At 36.6% G+C, this 23,142-nt stretch overlaps 1 protein-coding gene across 7 annotated transcripts in view; it reads right to left on the bottom strand.

The window, feature by feature from the left end:
- The window catches only part of LOC114322005 (Ras-related small GTP-binding family protein), a 28,751-nt gene that overhangs the window by 999 nt on the left and 4,610 nt on the right, over positions 1-23,142 (bottom strand). The window contains exons 4-10 of one of the 7 annotated variants that reach the window (XR_014339957.1): positions 17,028-17,119; positions 16,803-16,944; positions 16,030-16,334; positions 13,764-13,817; positions 13,545-13,675; positions 12,425-12,457; positions 182-4,511 (exon numbers count right to left, since the gene is read on the bottom strand). Coding sequence is in view for 5 of the 7 variants with exons in the window: in XM_082887073.1 (XP_082743199.1) it covers positions 4,430-4,511; positions 12,425-12,457; positions 13,545-13,675; positions 13,764-13,817; positions 16,030-16,334; positions 16,803-16,944; positions 17,028-17,119 (839 nt within the window). In the remaining 2 variants the exon portion in view is untranslated. Of the gene's footprint in view, positions 1-181; positions 4,512-12,424; positions 12,458-13,479; positions 13,676-13,763; positions 13,818-16,029; positions 16,335-16,802; positions 16,945-17,027; positions 17,120-23,142 lie in introns of all 7 variants that reach the window. The other 6 variants (XM_082887073.1, XR_014339958.1, XM_082887064.1 and 3 more) reach the window with 6 other exon arrangements.

Here is a 23,142-nt window from a genome sequence, read left to right as displayed (position 1 = left end):
AAGCTTCCGAGAATATCCATCCATACTATTTTCTCACATTTACGTTCACCTTTTAAACATGATTTTTTTACTAGTAAGTCAATTCACATATTACAACTCAACTTCAACAAGCAAAAAAAGGAAAAGGAAAAGGAAAAGAAAATGAATTTGCACCTAAGTTTATTAAGAGAGAATCAACTACCTTCATGGTGACTCTAGGAAAATACTAAATCCACAGCCATAATGGTTGTGTCCTCCACCCTCCCCCGAATAATGTGTAGGTCACACTATATTTAGGAATTTCTTAATCATAACCTGACAATAATCAGAGGGGATATTCATACTAGCCCATCATGAAATGATTAGTAACATCAATAAGCAACCTTCCCAATCCAAGAGAATGTAGGCAAAGAAAAGAAAATTTGGAATCTTACAAATAGTAGCAGTATTACACACACTATGATTTCACAAATTCTATTTATTTTCCTGTCTTCTCAGTAGCAGACAGAACAAGTGCAAGTATGGGTGTGTATATGGAGATCAAAGGACAGAATGCAAAACGATAAAAAACACTGCAGAAGAGAGAAAGAGAAGAAGACGGGGACGAAAAATGTAAGAGCCACAACTTTAATCTCACAGGCCACAAGCCCACAGCCTACTCAATATCTCATTAAATCGAAGTTGAATAATACAAAGCAAAACATTAATATTTATACGCTAAAATCCTCAATTAAAATAGGAAACTAAATCCTAATATTATTTGAAAACTAAACCCTTAATCAAATAAGAAATCGAATATTAAACTCATAATTATAATTAAAATAAATAAAATAAAATTTTAAAAAATATAAAACAATAAAATTATAATGTCAAAATTGGTTCATGCTCGTTCCACACCATTCTCCATTAAAAAAAAAAAGGCGCACCCAGTGCATGAAGCTCCCGCTTAAGCAGGGTCTGGGGAAAGGTTAATGCACTCAGCCTTACCCCTGCAAATGGAGGGGCTATTTCCGCGATTCAAGCCCATGACCACTTGGACACTAAGGGGTAGCTTTATTGCTACACTAGGCCCGCCCTTCTGAGAAAAAGAACTTGTCATCGAGTTTTTGTTTAAATACTAAAAACTCGTCCATGCTAACAAATCAACTTAGAGTAGGCCCATTGTTTTATTTTCTTCTCGTTTCAACCATTCCCTGTGGTCAGGCTTTTAACGAGATCCACCCAATGTCGGTTGAACACAAATAAAATCTTCAACATCAATAAAGTCAACCATGTCTAACTTGATCAAGTAAATCGGTAGGTGGCAAGTCAATAGAATGCTCTGATTTTGGTGAACTTGTTTTTGTAAGAATTCTGAAGAATTTCTATATATTCAATTGTTTTTACTGAACAAAGAATACATCACTTATATAGAACACTAAATCCTAATTCGAAACAAATACATCACTGATATAGAATTCTAATAGATATAGAACACAAATCCTAAATAGGAAACAAGAATAAACCTAAAGCAATCCTAAATAGGAAACAATAAGAATAAACCTAAATCAATCCTAAATAAGAAACAATATTCACATAATATATATACTAATATTATTTTCACACCCCCGTTCAAACTCAAGGTGTTTGGGCAGAAAACATTGATAGTTTGCCAAGAAGAAATTGAAACTGAACAGTGGTGTGAGTCTTGGTAGAGAAGACAGCAAGCTACAGAGCTGAAGAGACGAAAGAAAGTGAGATAGAGTCAAACTGAAGATGCTAGCGAATAAAGTGACAAACAATCTCAATGTGCTTGGTCCGCTCATGAAAGACAGTGTTATGTGCAATCTAAATAGCACTGCGGTTGTCACAATAGAGGGAAGTCAGAGAAGACTGAGAGACGCCCACGTTAGAAAGAAGACAACGAAGCCAGACAACTTAACGGTAGCATGAGCCGTAGCACGATATTCAGCTTTGACAGTAGAGCGAGCAACAACAGTTTGTTTCTTGCTTTTCCAAGAGATCAAGGAATTGCCAAGAAATATACAGAAACCAGACGTGGACTTGCGATCAGTAACATCACCAGCCTAATCAGAATCAGCATAGGCCACCAAATTCAGAGAAGAAGTAGAGGACAATAGTAAACCCTGAAAGATAGCATCTTAGAGATAGCAAAGAATCTAAACCAAGGCAGCCCAATGTGTGGAGCGAGGAGCAGAGACAAACTGGCTAACCGCATGAACAACATAAGCAAGATCAAGACGAGTAACTGTCAAATAGACTAAGCAACCCACGAGCTCGTGATATAGAGTAGGATCATCCAAAAGAACCCCATTAGTAGTGTTGAGCTTTACATTAAGCTCAATAGGGGTATCAGAAATCTTAGTGTCAGTAAGACCGGCACGATGAATAACCTCATTAGCATACTTGGCCTGAGAGAGAAAGTAGCCCTTGGAAGAAGAAGCTACCTCAATACCAAGAACATACCGCAATGGGCCCAGATCCTTAATTTCAAAAGTGCGAAAAAGATACTGCTTGACCTCAGATATAGCAGAAGAGTCAGAACCAGTGATGATCATATCATCCACATGCAGTAATAACGCAACAAATCCAGCAAAGGTATGGAGAAGAAATAAAGCAGAGTCCTAGGCACAAAGATGAAACCCAAGCTCAGTAACAGCAGTCTAAAAGCGATCATACCAAGCATGAGGAGACTGCTTTAGACCATACAGAGCACGCCGAAGGCGACAAACCTGTCCAGAGGAATGGTGAGGGCCAGGAGGAGGACGCATGTAAACCTTCTTAGTAATATGACCGTTAAGAAAAGCATTCTTAACATCCATCTGATAAAAAGGCCAAGCACGAACAGCAGCGACAGAGATCAAAGTACGGACAGTAGTCATCTTGGCAACAGGAGCAAAGGTCTCCTCATAATCAATACCATACTCCTGTGAGAAACCTTTGGCAACCAGACGAGCTTTGTAGCGCTCAAGAAAACCATTAGAATGAGTCTTGACTTTGTAAACTCATTTGCAACCAACTAGATTCTTACCAACAGGCAAAGGAACAAACTCCCAAGTACTAATTTTCTATCGAGCAGACAACTCATCTTCCATAGCTTGAACCCAATGAGGATCCTGACAGGCTTGCTTGTAAGATTAAGGTTCTGAAAAAGAGTGAATAACAGACAAAAAAGTATAATAGGAAGTAGAAAAACATGTATTAAACCAACCCAACCTATTTGGAGGATAACGTGTTCGAGTAAGATATCGGTGTACAGTAGGATCAGAATCATCAGAAGCAAAAGGATCAGTAGCAGAGGCAGAGACAACCGGTGGAGAAGGAGCCTTGCGATGAGAATAAACTAACAACGGAGGAAGAGAACACACCGAAGGAGGAATAGTAGCCAGAGGTGAAGCAGGAGGAGAAGATGGAACAAATTCAGGAGGAACTGTGGAGATGTAATCGTCAGACGGGACCTCAGAAGGAAATGGATCAATATAAACCAACTTCTCTTTGGAAACTGGCGCGGTGAGAGTAGGAAGCTGAAAGTAAGGTAGACGTTCGAGAAAAGAAACATGACGAGAGACATAAAGACAATGGGAAACAGGGTCGTAACATCGATAGCCTTTCTGAATAGGACTATAATCCAAAAAGACACAAAGGGCAGACCGGGCACTAAGTTTGGTCCTATTTTTACAGGGAAGGAGGACAAAACAGGCAAACCCAAACACACGAAGAAGGAAGTAGTTAGGAATTTGGGAGAACAAAGCCCCATAAGGAGACTGACCAGAAAGAAGGGGAGTAGGCATGCAGTTGAGAAAAAAAACAGCAGTAAGAACTGCCTCTCCCCAGAATGGAGCCGGAATTGAGGCAGAGAGAAAAAGAGACCTAGCTATCTCAAGGAGATGACGGTGTTTATGCTCGGCTTGACCATTTTGGGCAGGTGTATCTTTGTAGGAAGTTTGGTGAATGGTACCCAAATTAGCCAAATACTCACAGAACTCATTTTAAAAATATTCCCCATCCAAGTCAGACCGTAACACTTTAATTGTAGGCCCAAACTAAGTAGTAATCATAGACTGAAAGGTATGGTATATCTGATAGAAATCAGACTTATGTGTCATAAGATAAATCCAAGTGTAACGGGTGTAGTTATCAACAAATGACACATAGCATGCAGAACTCCCTTTGGTGAGAACAGGAGAACGGCCCCAGACATCAGTATGAACTAAAGAAAACAGTGTAGCAGATATAGAAGTACTTTTACGGAAAGGTAAGGTTGTCATTTTGGCAAGTTTACACCCTTGACACTCGGTAAGTTGACTAGGAGAAATTTTACCCAATATACCTGACTGAGCTAAAGACCATAAGCGGTCAGCAAACAAATGCCCTAATTTGGAATGGCACAAATAAAAAGGATTTGACAGAGAATCTAACTGAAAAGAAGAAAAGGCAGTTGGAGAGGTAGTTATAGGCAGATGCAAGCTCTCCACCACATAGAAGTCTCCAACTCTACGACTAATCCCAATTTGCTGCTTGGACATCCGATCCTGCACAGAACAGATAGAAGAAGAAAAGATAACATCAAAATCAAAGGCATCAAGTTGACTAATAGATAATAAACTGACAGATAACTAAGAAACATATAAGACAGATGGAATAGAGGCTACAGACATAGCAGACAGTAAGACAGACCCAACAGATATAACTAACATACCAGACCCATTAGCAGCATTGACAGTAATAGGAAAGGGAGGGGGAGTACAATTCTAAAGTAAGGAGAGATGAAGAGTTATATGATGAGAGATACCAGAGTCAAAAAACCAGACATACGAAGAGATACCTGAAGAAGACCTAAGCAAACCTGAATGAAGAGAGGAAACAATGGAGGCAGACGAAGATGGCCGGGAGGTAGACAGTGTATGCTGAAGTTGACTAATCTGAGCACTCAAAGAAGCCAAGCCAAGATCAGGAGTTGGAGCAGATGCAGTAGAATAGGTGGAAGCCTGAAAAATACTCGAAGAAGAAGGGCAGAACTGGATCTGAGACTGTTGAGAATACGAGCCAGACAGACATCTCAATCCCGTCTTGGGACAATAATACTTCTAATAGCCCCTCTGATGGCAGAAGGCACACTCATCTGAAACAAGGAGCCCATTCTTGGGCTTTACAAAAGTTAAACCCGTCATCATCATAATGACCCAAAAAAACAATAAAGAACCGTAATAAATTGAAAGTTGATGGGGCAACTATGTAATATCAAGAAACTTGTTTGGTCCAAACAAGAATAAAAGAGAACAGTGGTCAGCCAAAGAAAAACACCCAGGTCCACCAGATTCAGAACAAGAAGCACCGAGGCAACTAGCAGATGCGACGAGCAAAGAGTGATGCGAGTCGCGAACTAGAGAAGACGAATCACCGAACTAGAAAAAACCAGGATCAGAGACAACCGCGAGTCAGAGAGAAGAAGTCACGAACAGATGAGGAATCGAAGCACAACTACCATGTCGAACAGATGGGTTGACCAGAAAGAAGAGGCGAACCATGTCAGAGGGGAGTCCTTCGGCAAGAGAGACCCATACGACCCACGAAGCAAGGAGCTTCAATCGATCGTGAACCATAAATAAGAGATTAGGGTTTCGAACACAGCTCTGATACCATATAAGAATTCTGAAGAATTTCTGTATATCTAATTGTTTTTACTGAACAAAGAATACATTACTTATATAGAACACTAAATCCTAATCCTAAACGAATACATCACTGATATAGAATTCTAATAGATATAGAACACTAATCCTAAATAGAAAACAAGAATAAACCTAAACCAATCCTAAATAGGAAACAATATTCACATAATATATATACTAATATTATTCTCACTGTTTTGTACATAGGATTTTCTTGTCCTTTAAGTACAACTTCTTGAATTTCAATACCTTTAGAGTCAACTTTCTCATGTTTTGAGGATTTTCTTAAGTATCTCGTAAAATATGAGCCAATAATTTATCCAAAATTGTTTATATTTGATGCATCTGCTCTATCATTTGGTCATACCAACCTAAAATTTGCTCATTTTGATCTATAAATTGCTTGAAACTTGTCACCCACACATAATGACCTCAAACTCTAAATTGGTCAACATCTAAGAAGCATGGACACGGACACGTGACACGACACGAATACGACACGGACACGCCGACACGTTAATTTTAAAAAAATGCAGGACACGACACGTGGAGGACACGCATGAAGCATATAATTTTATATATTTATTATATGTTATATATATGAATATATCATTCAAAGATAATAAAAAATGCAATATAGCACTATTTCCTATAAATTTATATGGTTTTTGTTTTATTATTGTACCTTAAGTTGTTTTGTTCAAACTTATAATTAGTTTTACATATCTATAATCAATAGACACATGTGTTTAAACATTTGACACGTATGTCCTCCAAGTGTCCATAGAGTGTCCGGGTCTTTAAAAATATTTAAAAAATAGGACACGTTTTGAAGAGTGTCGGACACGTGTCCTAAGAGCGTCCAAAGAGTGTCGGTGTCCGACACGGACACGACACGGATACGTCACCTTCTTAGAAGTGTCCGTGCTTCTTAGGTCAACATGATGATAACAAAAGCAAATCAAGAGTAAAAATAGTTTGGGTAAATGTTCATATTTTTGAACTGATATTAGTTACTGGGTTGGGTTAGGTCTGGGCCAATTTCAATTTAGTTTTGATTGTGGGCTGGTAGGGCTTGAAATACAATGGGTATAGTTTAGTGGTTGGACTGAGCATGGTTTGAATTTTTTTTCCCCTCTGGATTAGTGGAGTTGGACCGGTTGTTGTGTGGAGTTGGGTTGAATGTGGGTTGAGCCTAATTTCGTGAGTTGTTGGACCAAGTATATACGGCTTGGTTTGGATAGGGTTAAAGCTCTGTGATTTGGGTAGATCTCAAGTAGAGGTTGATGGATCGTTGATGGATCAAGTAGGGGTTGTAAGGATTGGGTGAATCAAGGTTTTAGAGTTTGGGTCGGGTCTTGGGTTATCTCAACACAGTGTCTACTAGTCTAGTTGTCTCCTATAGATGACCATTGCAGTTGAGGCCTCTCACAACAACAATGAGAAGATGGTGTGATGGTGAAGCTCCATTGATGGTTGACAATCCGAGTTACAGTGTGATGCCAAGGTTGCAACGACAATGGGCTGTCAACAAAGTTCCCAATGATGGGTGAGCAAAAAGTGACACGAATAAAGGGTTATCTCCAAACAATGGCATGTTGACGAAGAATGTGACAAAGGTGGTTGTGGTGGTGGTTGGCCTTAATAAGAGGAAGAGGGAGAAGTTGCGAACAGATCGCAAGGGAGAGAGAGATAGTCAACGTTGTCGGAGATGGATAGCAAGTATGTCCGTGTTGTGTATGATTGAGATCATCACGGTGGATCTCGGCTTGCGATGGCCACAGTGGCAAGGAAGGGTGTGATGTTGTTTCCCAAGCTAGGGTTCCGACAAGGGGCTCTTAAAGGCTTTGAAATAGAGATGGATTGAGGTATGTTCTGATACCAAATTGATGTAGAACATTGTAGAGAAAAAGAAATAGAAGAGTAGGAAACGCACAAAAGCCACAACTCTAATCTCAAAGGCCACAACACAACCTACTCAATATCTCATTAAATCAAAGATGAATAATAAAAAGAAAAACCCTAATATTTGTAACCTAAAACTAATGGAGACAAATGGCAGCATAATAGTAAAATCTATAAACAGCGTGAAAATATGCTTCCAAGGCTCAAGTTTTGATTTGGCATGTGTTGGATGATGTCGGGCTCACTTGGGAACTAGAATAAATTACTTTTGAGATGTTCCTCGTTTATATTTATGTTTTATGTGAGTTTAATTCATTTTAGGGTCAAGGGCATTTTTATAATTTGAAAATTTTCCGAAACAAGTCTCAAGAATAGGTCGTTGTCATGGCCCATATGTCTTGGTATTAGTTTAATATGTTTATGAGTTTTATTTGATATTAGATAAGTTTTAGAAGTCATAATTTTTTAGTAGTTTCTATTTTTTTGTTCTAGTTGGATAAGTAAGTCCACTAGTTCTATATAAAGCTTTGTATTGCCTCTTATTCAATAATGATGCAGACTCCAGGTGTGATTCTCAAGAGATTCTAGGAGTGATTCTTAATTTTCTTCCTCTTCTTTTATGTTCTGTTATTGTTCACATATTACTGTTTATAACCTATAAACAGTCTCTATTTTGCCACCAATCTCCTTTCTCCTTAAGCCCAAACCTTTCACAACCAAACCCTAAACAACCCTCGACATTATTTCACTAAATCTAACCCTAAAATCTGCATAAGATTGCTTCAAATCCTGAGCGTGCTGCATTAAAAAGCCTAATCAAAATAGAAAATTTAATCCTAATATTATTTGGAAACTTAATCACTAATAAAAAAAGATGCCAATTACTAAACTCCTAATTATAATAAAAAAGCATAAATATTAAAAACGTGCAATATAAAATTGTAATGCCAAAATTGGCTGGGTGCCCATTCCGTATCACAAAACTTGCTATTCTTTCAGCTTCAGTTACTTCTCATGAGACCAAAATTTTGCAAACCAACAGCTGGGTTGCAGGCTTCGTCCATGCCCATCACAGTTGCCATATACCAACTTGAATCCAACAATACTTTTAATCAGGGTTATATTGTATATTTTCTAAGACTATGAAACATGGACACTCCAAGACAGGTGTCATGGTAGAGTCGGACACACCAACAGCACAGTGGACACGCTGTCTCTTTATTTAATTAAATTTTTTTTTTTTCGAAGGACACGCTGAGGACATGACAGGGGCACACAATTAGTTTTTTCCCCTCTTCTTTGATGCTTATGATGGATGTTGGAGGTTGAATGTTTATTACTTTTCACTTAAATTGTAATGAACTAACTAATGATGCATTGGATAATAACTTTTTAGTATTAAGACAATGTTGATCATTTTTGTTATGAATGATCTATTAATTATTTAAATTTATTGGTATTTTTTATTTTTATTTTTAATATTGAATTAATGTCAGTTTTTGTTAATTTTAGTTGTTTGTAGACATAATATTAATCTACATAACAAATAAAATTATATTAAAATATTTATTTTATTGTTGTGTCATGATGTGTCTGTGTCTGTGCCTGTGTTTCTTAGTTTCTATGCAAAGAAAAGGTTCAAGCGTCACCTAAGAAGCATGGACACCGACATGTGACACTGCACGGGTCAAAAAATACAGAACACAACACGTGGGGGACACGCATGAAATATATAATTTTATATATTTATTATATCTTATATATATAAATATATCATTCAAATATAACAAAAAATACAATATGACACTAATTCTTATAAATTTATATGGGTTTTGTTTTATTATTGTATCTTAAGTTGTTTGTTTAAACTTATAATTAATTTTACTTGTGTCTAATCGATAGACACGTGTGTTTAAGCGATTGACACATGCGTTTTCCAAGTGTCCAAAAAGTGTCCTAGTCTTTAAAAAATTAAAAAAATAAAACACGTTTTGAAGAGTGTCGGACACGTGTCCTAAGAGAGTCCAAAGAGTGTCGATGTCCAACACCGACACGACACGACACGACACAACACGACACAGATATATCATCTTCTTAGAAGTGTCCGTGCTTCTTAGGATCTTAATATACATTGGATGGCCTCTTCACTTATGGGCTCAAGTTTTTAAACAGGTATGAGTTTCAAACAATGTATGTTGGGCCCTAGCGTTAATTGTGTGGACTCTGGAATTTATCCCTAACGATTGGGCGGTCCTAGTGATTTCTATGCGTTCGTGGCTCTTTAAATCCCTAACAAGACTTTCATAAACCTAAATATTAGGATATAGGGATAGGTATCCAAAAGTTGGACATAGGTATGGAACCATGTCATGGACACATATATGAGCAAGGATATACTTTAGAGTGATTTTTCCTGAAGTGATCCTAGAGTGATTTTTTGTATGGTTGCTGTACCTGCAACTTTTAACTATTGTACCTTTATTTATAATTAAATCTCAGCCATATAATAAATATGACCTAATATGATCATTGGATCTATAAGATTTCACTCTAACCATTGGATTAAACCAGTGGTTTGTTGCTTGCAACTTATGAATATAGTTATTTATGAAGAGAAAGATAATTGATGACTATGAATAGTTTATTTTCTTTCGTGATTTTGTTGTAATGTATTTTTTAGATTGTGGGTATAGGAATAGGTTTATAAACATGACAGAGCAAGTCATAACCATTAAGCTGAATGCCCGATCATTTGTGAGCAACCCAAACCAAGGGCACTTACATCCTGTTTAGTTGCTAGTCATAGGGTTGAAAAAGCAAGTAGGTTGCTGGGTCTAGATCTGATTATAATAGCAGAGACGGATACAAATTTGGAGTTGGTGGCAGCTCAGGACCCAGGTTTGTTAAAGCCCAATTCAACTATTTTTGTGGTGAAGGGTCAAGTGGACTCAGTATGAGGCCTTTTGCACCCCGAGGGCCAGCTAATTTAAGTTGACCAAACTGAGGTCCTTTAAGCAGTAGCGGTGTCCCAACCAGATATCAACCACTAAGGTTTATCAAAGGAGAGGAAAGAGCTCCCATGGTGATGAAACAAGGATGCAGGGGCCTGAGGGGAGAAGGTGGGCATCATTGGTAGTTGACTCTCAATAAAGGCTAGGGGTTCACTCCTCAAATTTAAACAATGCTACTGCCAAAGGTAATGTGCATGGGATTTCAACAGCCCACGATAAGTGTGAAGGGGGGATAAAATCCTGCCTACAGCCATGTTAGCAGCAACAAAAAACTTAAAGACAGAAGAGTATTGTAGCTCAATCGCTCATACGATGAAAGAAGACAAGATTGCATTGAATCAGAAGGATTGGATGAAAATGGAATGGCAGAGTCTGGGCTGGAAACATCAAGGATTATGGCCAGAGGTGTTGACACAACCATAAAAAATGGTGCTCTCTTCTATAAAAAAAAAGATAAATTTTGGAGTTCTTCTAGAAAGTTGCCCACCTCCAGTGAGTTGAACTACAGGGCCTGAAGCTGAGGGAGGTAAAGTGGCTAGGCATCATTACGTTTGCAATGTGAAGGGATGTTCTGCCATGGGAGCTGTCTGGCAGTTTTACCTATAGTTGAGGCACATATGCAAGAAGGGGCTTCTGGCTGGAGTTAATAATGGATGATTTGGGTTCGAACATCACAGGGCCTGTGGTGGAATTGGTGGCAGGTGGCAGAAAGTGTGGGATCTAAGGGGATTTTGGAACCTCGCCTAAAAAGAATGGACACAAACACACAAGACAGCATGGATACACCGACATGACTATTTTCAAAAAAATGCATGACACATGTGGAGGACACGTGTAAAATATATAGTTTTATGTATTTATTATTTCTCATACATATGAATATTTCATTCAAAGATTATTTTTTATATTTTTTTTTATTTTTTAAATAAAAAAAAAAAAAATCAACATAGCACTAATTTCTAAAGTTTCAAAGATGTGGGATTAACAAGTATAAATCTACATTGTTTTTCTTTTATCATTGGATCTCAAGTTATTTTGTTTGTAATATGTTTCATATATGTTGAAGCAATAGACCCGTGTATCCCCTAAGTGTTTGAAGAATGTCCGGGTCTAAAAAATTTAATAATTAATAGGAAACAATTGGGCAAATGTTTGACATGAGTCAAACAGTGTCTTTGACACGAACATGCTACCTTCTTAGGAGTGTCCATACTTCTTAGCTTGTCGCTATGTTAGGTCCAGAAGGGGTTAGCCAAGGGATTAGTAGTTTGAGGGAGATGTGTTTGACCAATTGGAGGTATCAAATTGGGTATTGAAGCGTGTGAACGGATTTAAAATATTTCATTAGTATCTTGCAAGGGTTTTGAGAAGGAAGCTACATAACTGTTTCAAGCTATTAAAACTAGGTGGTGTAGCAATGCTCATAATAGGGGTTAGAAGAGTGGGGGTCAATGGCAGGACCAATTGGAGAGTTACCAAATTTGGAATGTTCAACCAATTATAAGGGTAGAAACAAATCTAGGAAAGGGAGAAGCAAGGTAGTTAAGTCTTTTGGAATATTGCCCTTTGAAGAGAGTTGAATGATTGGGACGAAGGTGTGGGAATTGATGGACTTCTCGACTTTAAGCAATTTCCCACATAGATTTGAGATGGAAGAGGTCAAGATCCAGAAACTTTGAGGTGAAATCGTACTATAAAACAGATAAATTCATCCTTCCTATGGAAAGGTATTTAGGTTTCAAAGGCACCATTCAAGGATGCCTCTTTTGCTTGGGTGGTGGCACATGAAAAGAACATTATTATTGATAAGTTAATTAGATGGTGGCAATTTTTTGCTTGTTTGAATGAATCGCATACCGAGGATGAAGTTTCTTCTCTAGAACTGCAGTTCTGCAATTCAGAACATGAATCTTGTTAGAATCTCATTCCTGTCGAGACAGAATCAAGGCTCTAATTGAGATGGGACTACTAAAACATATGAATTCAAATAATTAAAAGAAAAGCTACCAATGCAAAATAAAATATGTAAATAATATCTTAGATTTTGGCTTTCCTTAGAAATTGAAAGATGTTGATGTTTTTGATAGATCTTTTAGTTTGGATTCTGATTGAGTAGTGAAGATTATAATAAGAATCTACAATGATTAAGTTTAATAGTTAAGTGGTAGTATAATGTAGACATTTAACATGTATTACAAATAGCAAGTATCTATATAATATACATATTTGTTCCCCTAGCCACTCTCAACCTTACAGTCTTCAATGTGCCCCAGCTCTCCGGCCCCCTTGTTATGCAACTAAGAACTTTCTATCATTGGTGTCGTATTCATCTTCTCACTCATTGTGAGGTACCTTAAGGTGTTTGGGTTGATGTGGGTGTTCACTAGGAATGTGTTGACCTTATTCAATCTTGAAGAGGACACAGACAGGGGAAGAGAAGAAAAAGGCATGGTTGTTAATGCCTTTGTGTTTGATGTGGATTATTTGTCGGAAAGTATATTTTTGTCCCTTTTGTATAGTTTGTTTTTAGGTATTGTTGATCCATCTGTAAACCAATTTCTGGATTTTATCAAGTCTTTTGAGTAGATTAGATCTATAAGGGTTTTTGGTTTATTGTGTTGATGTCCTTAGATTGTATATTGGTGACACCCCCTTGGTGCCCTTTATGTATATGTATATATTTATTAAAAAATAAGAAAAATGGTTACTTATATGCTGTCAAAGAGTGATGCTTGGCATGCATGACATGCATGTGACAGCCATTTAGTCCAATGGCCAGCTCAGCAAAACCCCAGCCCCACAAAACAAATAATAAGGGGGGTCTAATTAGCATAGAAGTGTAATTTCATCTGGCCAAGGATGAAGAAACTACGGTTCCTCCCTGACTTGTAATAATCAAACAAAATCAAGCTTTATCTGAGGCAGAAGGAACTTCTCATGCAACACTCATGAAAATGTAGTCTTGAGCAGATCGTACCCTGTACTCTTGTATAGTTGATCTTCATTACTCAAACTTTCACTTGATCGCTGCAATGGTCTTTGAACAAGTGTAGACGACCATGGGTTTGGTGCAGGTAAGCCATCTGAAAAATATCTCCTCCTGATCAACTGAGAAAAGGGGTGTCTGTAAAAGTAAATATAGGTCCCATACAAAAATTCAAACTTAAAGGAGGCATTAAAGAGCAAGTATACAGACCATGCGAAAAAATTTCATCACAGCTTCTTTGTCATATCTTGCCTCTTTCGCAGCCTGTACATGTTCAACAGAAATGCAACTTTACACAGTTTTCCAACTGATAGAGAAATGACAATAATAAGTTAACTATTATTATTTATAGCAAACTAACACCCTTAAATGAATGTTTTAAAACCATTCTTTTTATTTTTTTTCAGGAATAGGGGGTAGGGGTAGGGGTATTGGTCACTCATACATCATGAACATATCAAAAGAATGCTAACTAAAAGATAGGGACATGTTAGTGTACAACATGATACATTGATACTTCCTTCTAACAATAATACACAATTGAAAGAACAGAAGAGCACAAACTGATTATGCCTTACAGCTAAAAATATCCAGCGTTTTTCTCATATAAGGAACAAGCATATTAAATAAATGACAAGTTTACTCCATGAGTCACTGGATATGAGATGTTTTACTTGAATGCATGCAATTATTATTAGTCACTCTTTCGGCCATTGGTAAATACATAACAGTTCTGCATCCCAAAGTCTCAAGTTGTCACCTTGTGGACAATCAGACCAGCAGTTCAACACCCCTCAAAGATCCCAACACTCGTAACAAGATAAATATTAAGACCAGCAGAATCATTAAAGGTTAAACAAAGCCATGACAAAAGCTTGCGGACTAGTGAAATTTTTCGGAATTTGCCCATTTTGTTTTTCACTAGGAAGTGAATCCAATTTGCAAGATACTCATGCTATAAACATTTGCCTTTGTTTTTCACTAGTGTAGTGATATTAGTCGGTTGTGATTAAATCTATGAAATTAGGTAAAGACCCTCATTATATAAAAAAGGAGACTGTTATTTTTGCAAAGTGCGGGGAAAAATAATATTTTCACCTACAATATGGGATACGGGCAATTCTATTTGCACACCGTTGAAAATCTCAATACACACCATTTATATTGTTCAGATATAAACTTCTAGACAAAAGTCAAATGTTGGGACATAAACTTATGAACATAAAGCAGTTGTCGAACATAAACAGTTGAATGGAATGTCTATTTGAACAATTTACTTTTGTTCATAAGTTTATGTCAGAACATTTGACTTTTGTTCAGAAGTTGCACAAATGGTGTGTACTAAAATTTCTTGTGGTGTGCAAATTGAATTTCCCATTGGATTATCAATCCCACCTCCCCCATGGGATTGCTAATCCTCTCATTGAGGTTATTCAGTCTCAAGGATGGGACTATTAATCCAATGGCATTTTTCCCAAAGAAACATGAATTTTGTGAGACCCACGGATTATTAATCAAATCACCCCTCTCCAAACCTCTAAACAAACATGGTATAGACTTCCACTATGGTCAACCACATCCATCAAATGTCGACCATATTGTGACACTTCTAGAACTTCCCTCTGGACCTTCTTGTGCATGGTCAACCAAGCTAACAAATTTTGGCATACGTAGCCTTCACTTGTCCTAACTTGGTCCTTGGTCCTCACCTTGTTCAAAATCTTTTTTATGCCAATGAAGCTCTTTCATAGCACTCTTTTGGTATTGATGAACATCTCTAATAGCACTTCAAGCTTCTGAAGTGATGTAGACAGAACAATGCACTCTCCTTATTGGCACCTAGGGTTGCACATACAAGTCATGAAATTGTCAACCTAATGCTAGTCCTTACACTAACCATCAGCTTGGAAAATATAAGGAGTCCAACATGATATTGTCCCCAAAAAATGAGTAATGCAGTATCACTTGAAATAAAGACTGTATATTTGCATCCCTCCATACCCAAGGTTACAAGAAATAATAAAGACAACAAAAGGAAAGAAGAAAACACACACACACAAGAAAGTCATTTCCTAAGAATTTGAACATATGGGTTCATGATCACAATACTCTCCATAAAGATAGTTTAAAAAAATGATGTCCGTACAACTCATAAAAACAATATTCTCTTTTTACAAGGCAATGAAACATAAAAATTGGTCAGGTGATATGAAACCATTACCTAGAGAATCCAAAATCAAGTCATTCATTAAATTCCCAAATGCCCTTCCTTTAAAAAGGTGCCGACATAACATACAGTCACTTCCAATTATAAAAGGAAAATAAATAGACTGCTCTTTTTCAAATGTCATTTAAACAATGCACTCATTCAACTTCCTCGGGAATCCAAAGGATCCATATTTTCCAGCATATGCATTGAGGATACATAATATGGAAGACCAATAATTATTATATAATTTTAATTTTAAATTCTCACCGCTATAAGGCCTCCACTGCCAGGGAAACTCTCTGTCAATGGTAGTTCCTCGCTTGATGGAAGCAAACCCTGCTTCTCAACCCATTGGCGAGCAGCATCAACAAGATTGCCACTGCTTCCCCTCGTGCCCTCTTTTGATGCAATATCTGCTTTATTAGCAATCACAATGTAAGGAACAGGGAGGCCACCGGGACCTCCGGATCCTAGAGGAGCAGAGAATGTCCCAGTTGTTGCAATATCTGCTGCCCACTTCTGCAAGCTTGTTTTTGTCCTTCTTTGACATAGATCATGAACAAAGATAACACCTACATATAAATTCCAGGCCGGAAAAATAATTGTGGCAGTTAGTCTTATATTTCATTCAGTAGAAATAGTTAACTAGAAGAGGAAGAAAAAAAAAGAGTATAAATTATAATAGCTTGCTTACAATTCACAATAGGTAACAAGGCTTCAGTAGTTCAATTGGCAGAAGGAAAAACAAAAATAAAATCAAAAACAAAAATTAAGATGTGTGTATCAACACTATTGAATGATGTACGCTTCATTGTCAAGCCAATTATAGCACACTGTTGATAAATCACACACAAACAGTCGGTAATTTAAATGCATACATTGTTAAGTGCCAATTAGATTGTGGTTTGCCAAAATATATTTAATTTACTGAGAGTTTGTTCATAGGAGGTTTCCAAATTTTGGGCCTTCCGTGTTTTAAGCTCAACATACACAGCTAGAAGCAAAGAATGCTCAAAGAAGCCAGGATGCTTAGCACTCACCATTTATTTGTGAATAGAAGAGAGACCTACAATCTTTGTATCGGTCATGTCCAGACACATCCCATAGTTCAATAAAGAAATCCCTTTCACCATCACCTTTGATGCTATTTGAAGAGCTGCCTGAATTTCCATAAGTTGTGTGCTACATAAATAAACAGGGATACATTCAAGGACGATTCAATATACAGCCATAAAAACTTACACAAAAGGAAATTTGATTCTTACCTTCACGCCAACTGTACAGCCAATTGTTTGAGGAGGATGAGCAATGGAAGAACCATTCACAATCAAATGAACCAGAGAAGTTTTCCCCACTCCTACCAGAAGATGAAAATAGAAATTAAGTTTGGCATCACATGGTGAAGAAAGATAAGAGATGTAACAAAAGTTACGATACACCACCGAAGAAAAGAAATTTTATTTTGGTCTAGCAAGACTAAAATCCAAATGACCTTGAGCTTATGGCCCCGTTTGTTTAGGGTTATAGGGAGGGGATTGGGATTGATAGTAAGGTAAGACTACTATATGGGGTGTTTGTTTTGAGAGATGGGGAGGAGACTCCTAATTCCTTGGTATTAGTAAAGGCCTTGGAAGGGGGATTGGAAAGGAGGAGGTAGAGATGGTATTAGAAAAATAGTGAGGGGATTAGAATTTTTTTTATTTTTTATATATTGGGAATTCTTTTTTAAATATTAATGTTTAATTTTTTATATTTTTTTATTTGTTTTATTATTTTATATAAAAATAATTTAACAATTCTTCACTATTAATCCCCTCACTATTAATCTCCTCATTAACAATCCCCTCACTATTGATCCCCTCACTATGAATCCCTCCATTCTACCTCTGAAAACAAACGGGCCCTATGGGTTCAAGTCACGGGGCAACCACTATGTGCACTATGCCAATGGTTAGGGGTGTATCCAATCTTTCCCCTCCCAAACACACATTAATGTATACTAATTCGGTGTTTTTTTTTTTTTTTTTTTTTTTTTTTTTTTTTTTAAGACTAAAATCCAAATAAAAAAGGTGGACCAGATGCCTTCCTCCATTCCCTATCCATATAGTAAAGGTAGAACACATGCAGGCAACTTCAGTTTAGATTCATCATGTCCTATCTCAGAAAGTCCTATTTAGAAACTTTTAGGCACCAAAAGCAAAAGATTGCAAAGCCACATGCACTAAGACGCACAAATCTATCGTGTTGTCTCTGTGCCCAACATGTGTCCTTACATGTCTTAATAAATTTTTCAAAATTTTAAAACCGGATGTGCCTTGGACACATGGAGAACATGTGGCATGGCCTTGGACATGTAAGACAGATTTTGGGGTCATGATACAAATTAAAACAGGAAAAAAAATGGGAGAGCCAAAGATTTTATCATTAAGTTACACTTTTGTACCTACCAACCCTCTATGATTTTCAATTTTTGAAACACAAAATCATAACACATACACATTAATGTGTACTATTTGGGCGTCGTTTTTTTTAAACACAAAATCCTTTCTATACCCATTTCTTTTCAAACATTTAAACACAAAAAGGAGTTATTTGGTAATTATTTTCAAACAATAAATATAACTTTATTATGTAAAAATGAATTTTTTGTTGCTATTTATATAAATATATACTTATGTAAATAGACAATTGCATGCTTTTGTCCCTATTTTTTGAAAAATTGACACACTGACATATCTATAACATTTCACCTTGCTTGTGCAAAACATACATACGCTACACAATTAAGGCAGATAACAAGTTCCAATCCCATAGAATTGATTCAGCATAGCTGTCTAACTAACTCTATAGCATAGACCATTGAATTTCTGCTTAGATTGCGCATACAATTTTATAACAATATAAATTTTTATCTAACATCAAATAACCATCAACTTGTGAGCACCACATGTACAGAGTAGTGAGAAATGATATCATTTTTCAGCCTAATAGGTATAAGTGAATGGTCTAAAAGACACCTCTTTTTTGTTTGAGTTCTTCCCTTTCTACCGGATTATATTCATGAAGAATTACAATACTTTGTGACCTTTTGGTTTTTCTAGAATGGATTGATTTCCATGTTCTCTATCCCCAAAAAGTATTTCATGGGTGGAGAGGATTAAGGAGGGATGGCTTAAGTGGAGAAGTGCGTTTGGGGTACTGTGTGATAAAGGAATACCCACTAGACTAAAATGTAGGCTCTATAGAACGGCTATTAGACCAGCGATGTATGGGACAGAGTGTTGAGCAATCAAGAAACAACATGTCGATAAGATGAGTGTTGCTGCGATGAGGATGCTAAGGTGAATGTGTGGCAAAACTAAACAAGACAGAATTAGGAATGACTATGTTCAGAAATAGGTACGAGTAACACCGATAGAAGATAAGTTGAGAAAGAATTGATTGAGATGGTTTGGTTATATTCAACGGAGACCAATAGAAGCAACAGTGAAGAGATGTGATGTAGTGATGGTAGATGTAAGTGTTAGGGGACCGGATAGGTTTAGATTAACGTTGGCTAGCATTATAAATAGAAATATGAATCTACTTAATTTGACTAACGAAATAGCTTTGATAGAGTCGCGTGGAGAAAAAGGATTCATATAGCTGACCCCATTTGATGGGAGTTAAGGATTGATTTGGTTTGGTTTGGTATGTTGATCATGCACCTACTTAGAAAAATATTTTAAGGAAGTTGCCATAATCATGTTTCTAGAGATGGAAAGTTGTAAAATATTCCTCCTCTATGCTCACCACTTTGAGATCATATGTACCCCCTGGCAAACATGAAAACTCAACTTTGCGAGACCACAATAGCACCATCCTTCTCATTTTCTTCAAAGTGAATAAAATGCAATATGTAAATAGAATTGGGAGCTCTTACTTGTTGGCATTGCAAACACTTATTAGAGACATCTAAGGTTTCCATGATTTAGACTCATTAAATGGTTGATGAAAGTTAAAGGGGACTTTTGAGACTTTGAAGATCTTGGGGAAGGAAGAAATTGAATTGTTTCAAACCAAAACAATGCAGCTAACTTCCATGACAACTTACAGAACTTCCCACGCAACTTATCCTTTTTCAGGGTGATTTTTTTTACAAAGTGAACAGAATCAACAAAATCTCTAATTTAATTAATGTTTGGAAAAACTATTCTCAATATCCAACTATAGAAAATAGCCCAAGAGAAACTCTTAATCCCCTACAAAAGCTCCTTTACACCTTAAAAAATCCTTTTATTCTGCTTCATCCACAAAAGCCACATCAAACACAAATGGGCAAGACATCAAGGCTTTTGCACGTGTTTCCCTACCCACCCTCCTCACCAATCACGACTCTAGCCACATCTCTATAAAACACCACTCCATCCCAAACAAAGCAAGAATCAATCCCCACAAATCTTACATGGAATTGGGTACAAGTGGGGCGCGGATGTGTATCTAGAGGCCGAATCCATTAAACCTCAAATTTAAGAGTGTGTGTACTCTGCCGAAAAATGTCATATTTTAATATTTTTAATTTATTAAGTGAGATAAAATGATGTTATATGTAACATACAGTGTCAAAAAGGTATTTTACTCATTTTATAGTAATTATAAAGCAATATACACATATAATGATAGTGTTCAACACGAGTATGTAAGAAGTGTCCGATGAAAAGTATCGGACACATATCCCACACCCTTGTCTAAGTTGTCAGGTGTCCAACACCAATATGTGATTGATTTTGAAGAGTCCATGTAACATACTCCCTATCAAGCTCCATAAAAGGACATCACATCAACCCTCCCTTTCGTAGAAAAAAATAAATAAATAACCCACCACGGTAAGCCTTGACCTTCTCCGACACCCTTGATCCAATAAAGCATGTTGAACAAATCAATCAATTGCTCCATTTTCCAATTTGCACATTCCTTCTCAACCTAACATCCTAAAAATACAATTGCCTTAAGTCCAAAAATAATCTCCACCAAAGCTTCTTCATTTGAGGCAAGAAGAAAACTAGAAGGAAAGGCTCTTTCCATCACATCATCTCCAAATCACTTATTCTTCAAATTTTGACCCTATAATACGTCTTTACCTTGAAGCTAGTAAATTGAAAAAATCATCCCATTTGATGGATACCTTTCCAAAGTCCTTTGCCATGTAATGCTCCTCCAAGATTTATATCTGACACGCCACTTTGCATCTACAATTTTTTTACTTTGTTTAGGCTTGGAAACATAAGCAACGCAACTAGGACGTGCTTGTCCAGCACCCAAACACGCCTTGGTCATGTCGTGATCGTATAAAGGACTTTCAGTGGGCAAACTACAAAACTAAAAAGGTAACATAACATGGAGGCAAAAATTTCCCATATTCTTTCGAACCAATGAGCTGGTCTTTCTTATTTTCCTATATAACATGTGAGAGTGAGAGAGATCAGTGTTTTAAAAGACTCTAAGCGCACCGAGGCGATAAGGTCTCCTATAGCCTAAGCGCGAGGCACGAGGCGAAGCGTGCGCCTCACCAAAGTGAAACTCAAGTAGTAGAAGAAAAGCAAGATTATAAAATAGGCAAAATTTTCAACATAACAAATATATATATATATGTATAATTTAAAAAATCATAACCATTTTCGATAATCTCTAAACATAACATTCAATCTTCTAAAAATTAGAAATTTAATGTCCAACAAAAGATATAAAGCATAACATTCAATCTTTTATCACTTTCTGCTCTCTTTTGACCACATTTGGTCATTTTATATTGAAGAGTTTTGAATCCCTGTGGGTATGCCCACAAAAAAAGAACTTAATCAACAATTAGAGTAGAAAAATAGGTAAAGCCCATGAAGCCCACGCCTTGCACCTCAAAAAAAAGCCTCGCCTCAGCGCCTAAGCTGCACCTTGTGTATTGCGCTGCGCCGCGCCTCGCCCTGTTTGAAGCACAATGTTGTGCCTCATTGCGCCTCGCGTGCCTTTTAAAACACTGAGAGAGATGACTGACTTGGAACCTCCATAGCCACAAATGGAAACTCCATAAAGTTAACGATAATAGCTTATTTTTCTTCTTCTTCTTCTTCTTCTTCTTCTTCTTTTTTCCTTTACTGTTTTCATTAGGTTTTTAAGCATGTTATGTTTTGACATCAAATCCTAGACTCTGATAGGCTCTGACCAGGAAAAAAAAATAAAATAAAAATGGGAGGACACTACTTTGTTTACTAGGGCTGAGCAAAAAAAATAAAATAAATAAATAAATAAAAAAACCTGCAAACCAATCTAATCCAAACCAAACTACAAGGTTTGGTTTGATTTTCTCAATGCACAATTCGGTCTTGGTTCTTAAAACAGGTGAACTGTACTTCACAATTCAGACCATGATTTTATTGTTAAAGATTCAGTTTAGAGCCAAACTAGACTGTTAAGAATATATACATATATCTATAAAGTACATGTATGTGTACTGGCACTGGTATTGGTATTGGTATGATATGGGTACATCAATACAATAAAATCTTTAAAAAGTAATAAAAATATTTATTTTTAATGTGTAATGCAATAATTAAATGGTTTAGTTGGTTAAGATCCAACCAACAATTCACATTTATTGCTAAAAATCAAAATTAAAGGTCATCATATTAAATAACTTACAAATCAAAACTTAATTTTAAAATCTTCCCAAGTATTAAAAAAAGGTCCAATAAAACTAATTTTATCTGGAAGAAAATACTATTCTGACTAAGGTACGACATTGGTTTATAATAGGTACCTCTAGAGTACAACAAAAATTGAGAAGAAAAAAATACGATAATGTGTTTTGTTCCGTGTATCCAGTATATATGTAGAAGTACCATGCACAACCCACTACCCAGTGAGATACCTATGCTTCATAGACATATATACATAATTTATTATCAACCAAAAATATTAAAAAACTCAAATATCTTACTAGTATTAAATATATATACAACCCTCTACTCTTGCAAGTGTCCTCTTATACTGTTGAATTTATTTTTAAACCAATCATCTAAACAATTCTTGAGTTGTCAATAATACTTTTTGATTATGTTGTAAATGATGATAAGCTTTTAAAAATCATGGTTCCAAACTTAACAACTATGTTATATTGGTTCGATCTGGTTTGATTCCAAGTTTTTTGTGCATTGATTTGGTTTCAAATTTCATAGAAGCCTAAGTAGCCTAAGTAATGGTTTGGTCCTTGGTTTACTTTTAGACCGAACCAATCTGAGCCATGCTCGCCCATTAAAGTACTTTCAACCCTCCTTTTTCACAAACTTGTTATTTCATAAAATTTGATAGAGTTCAGTAACACAAAATATCAAAACAAATCAAAATTGA

This window comes from Camellia sinensis, chromosome 1 (assembly GCF_055761805.1).
Source record: "Camellia sinensis isolate YWXY chromosome 1, ASM5576180v1, whole genome shotgun sequence".
NCBI classification, from domain to species: Eukaryota; Viridiplantae; Streptophyta; class Magnoliopsida; order Ericales; family Theaceae; genus Camellia; species Camellia sinensis.
The sequence above is the reverse complement of the archived record's forward strand: the minus strand, read 5'-3'. Positions and strand labels throughout refer to the sequence as shown.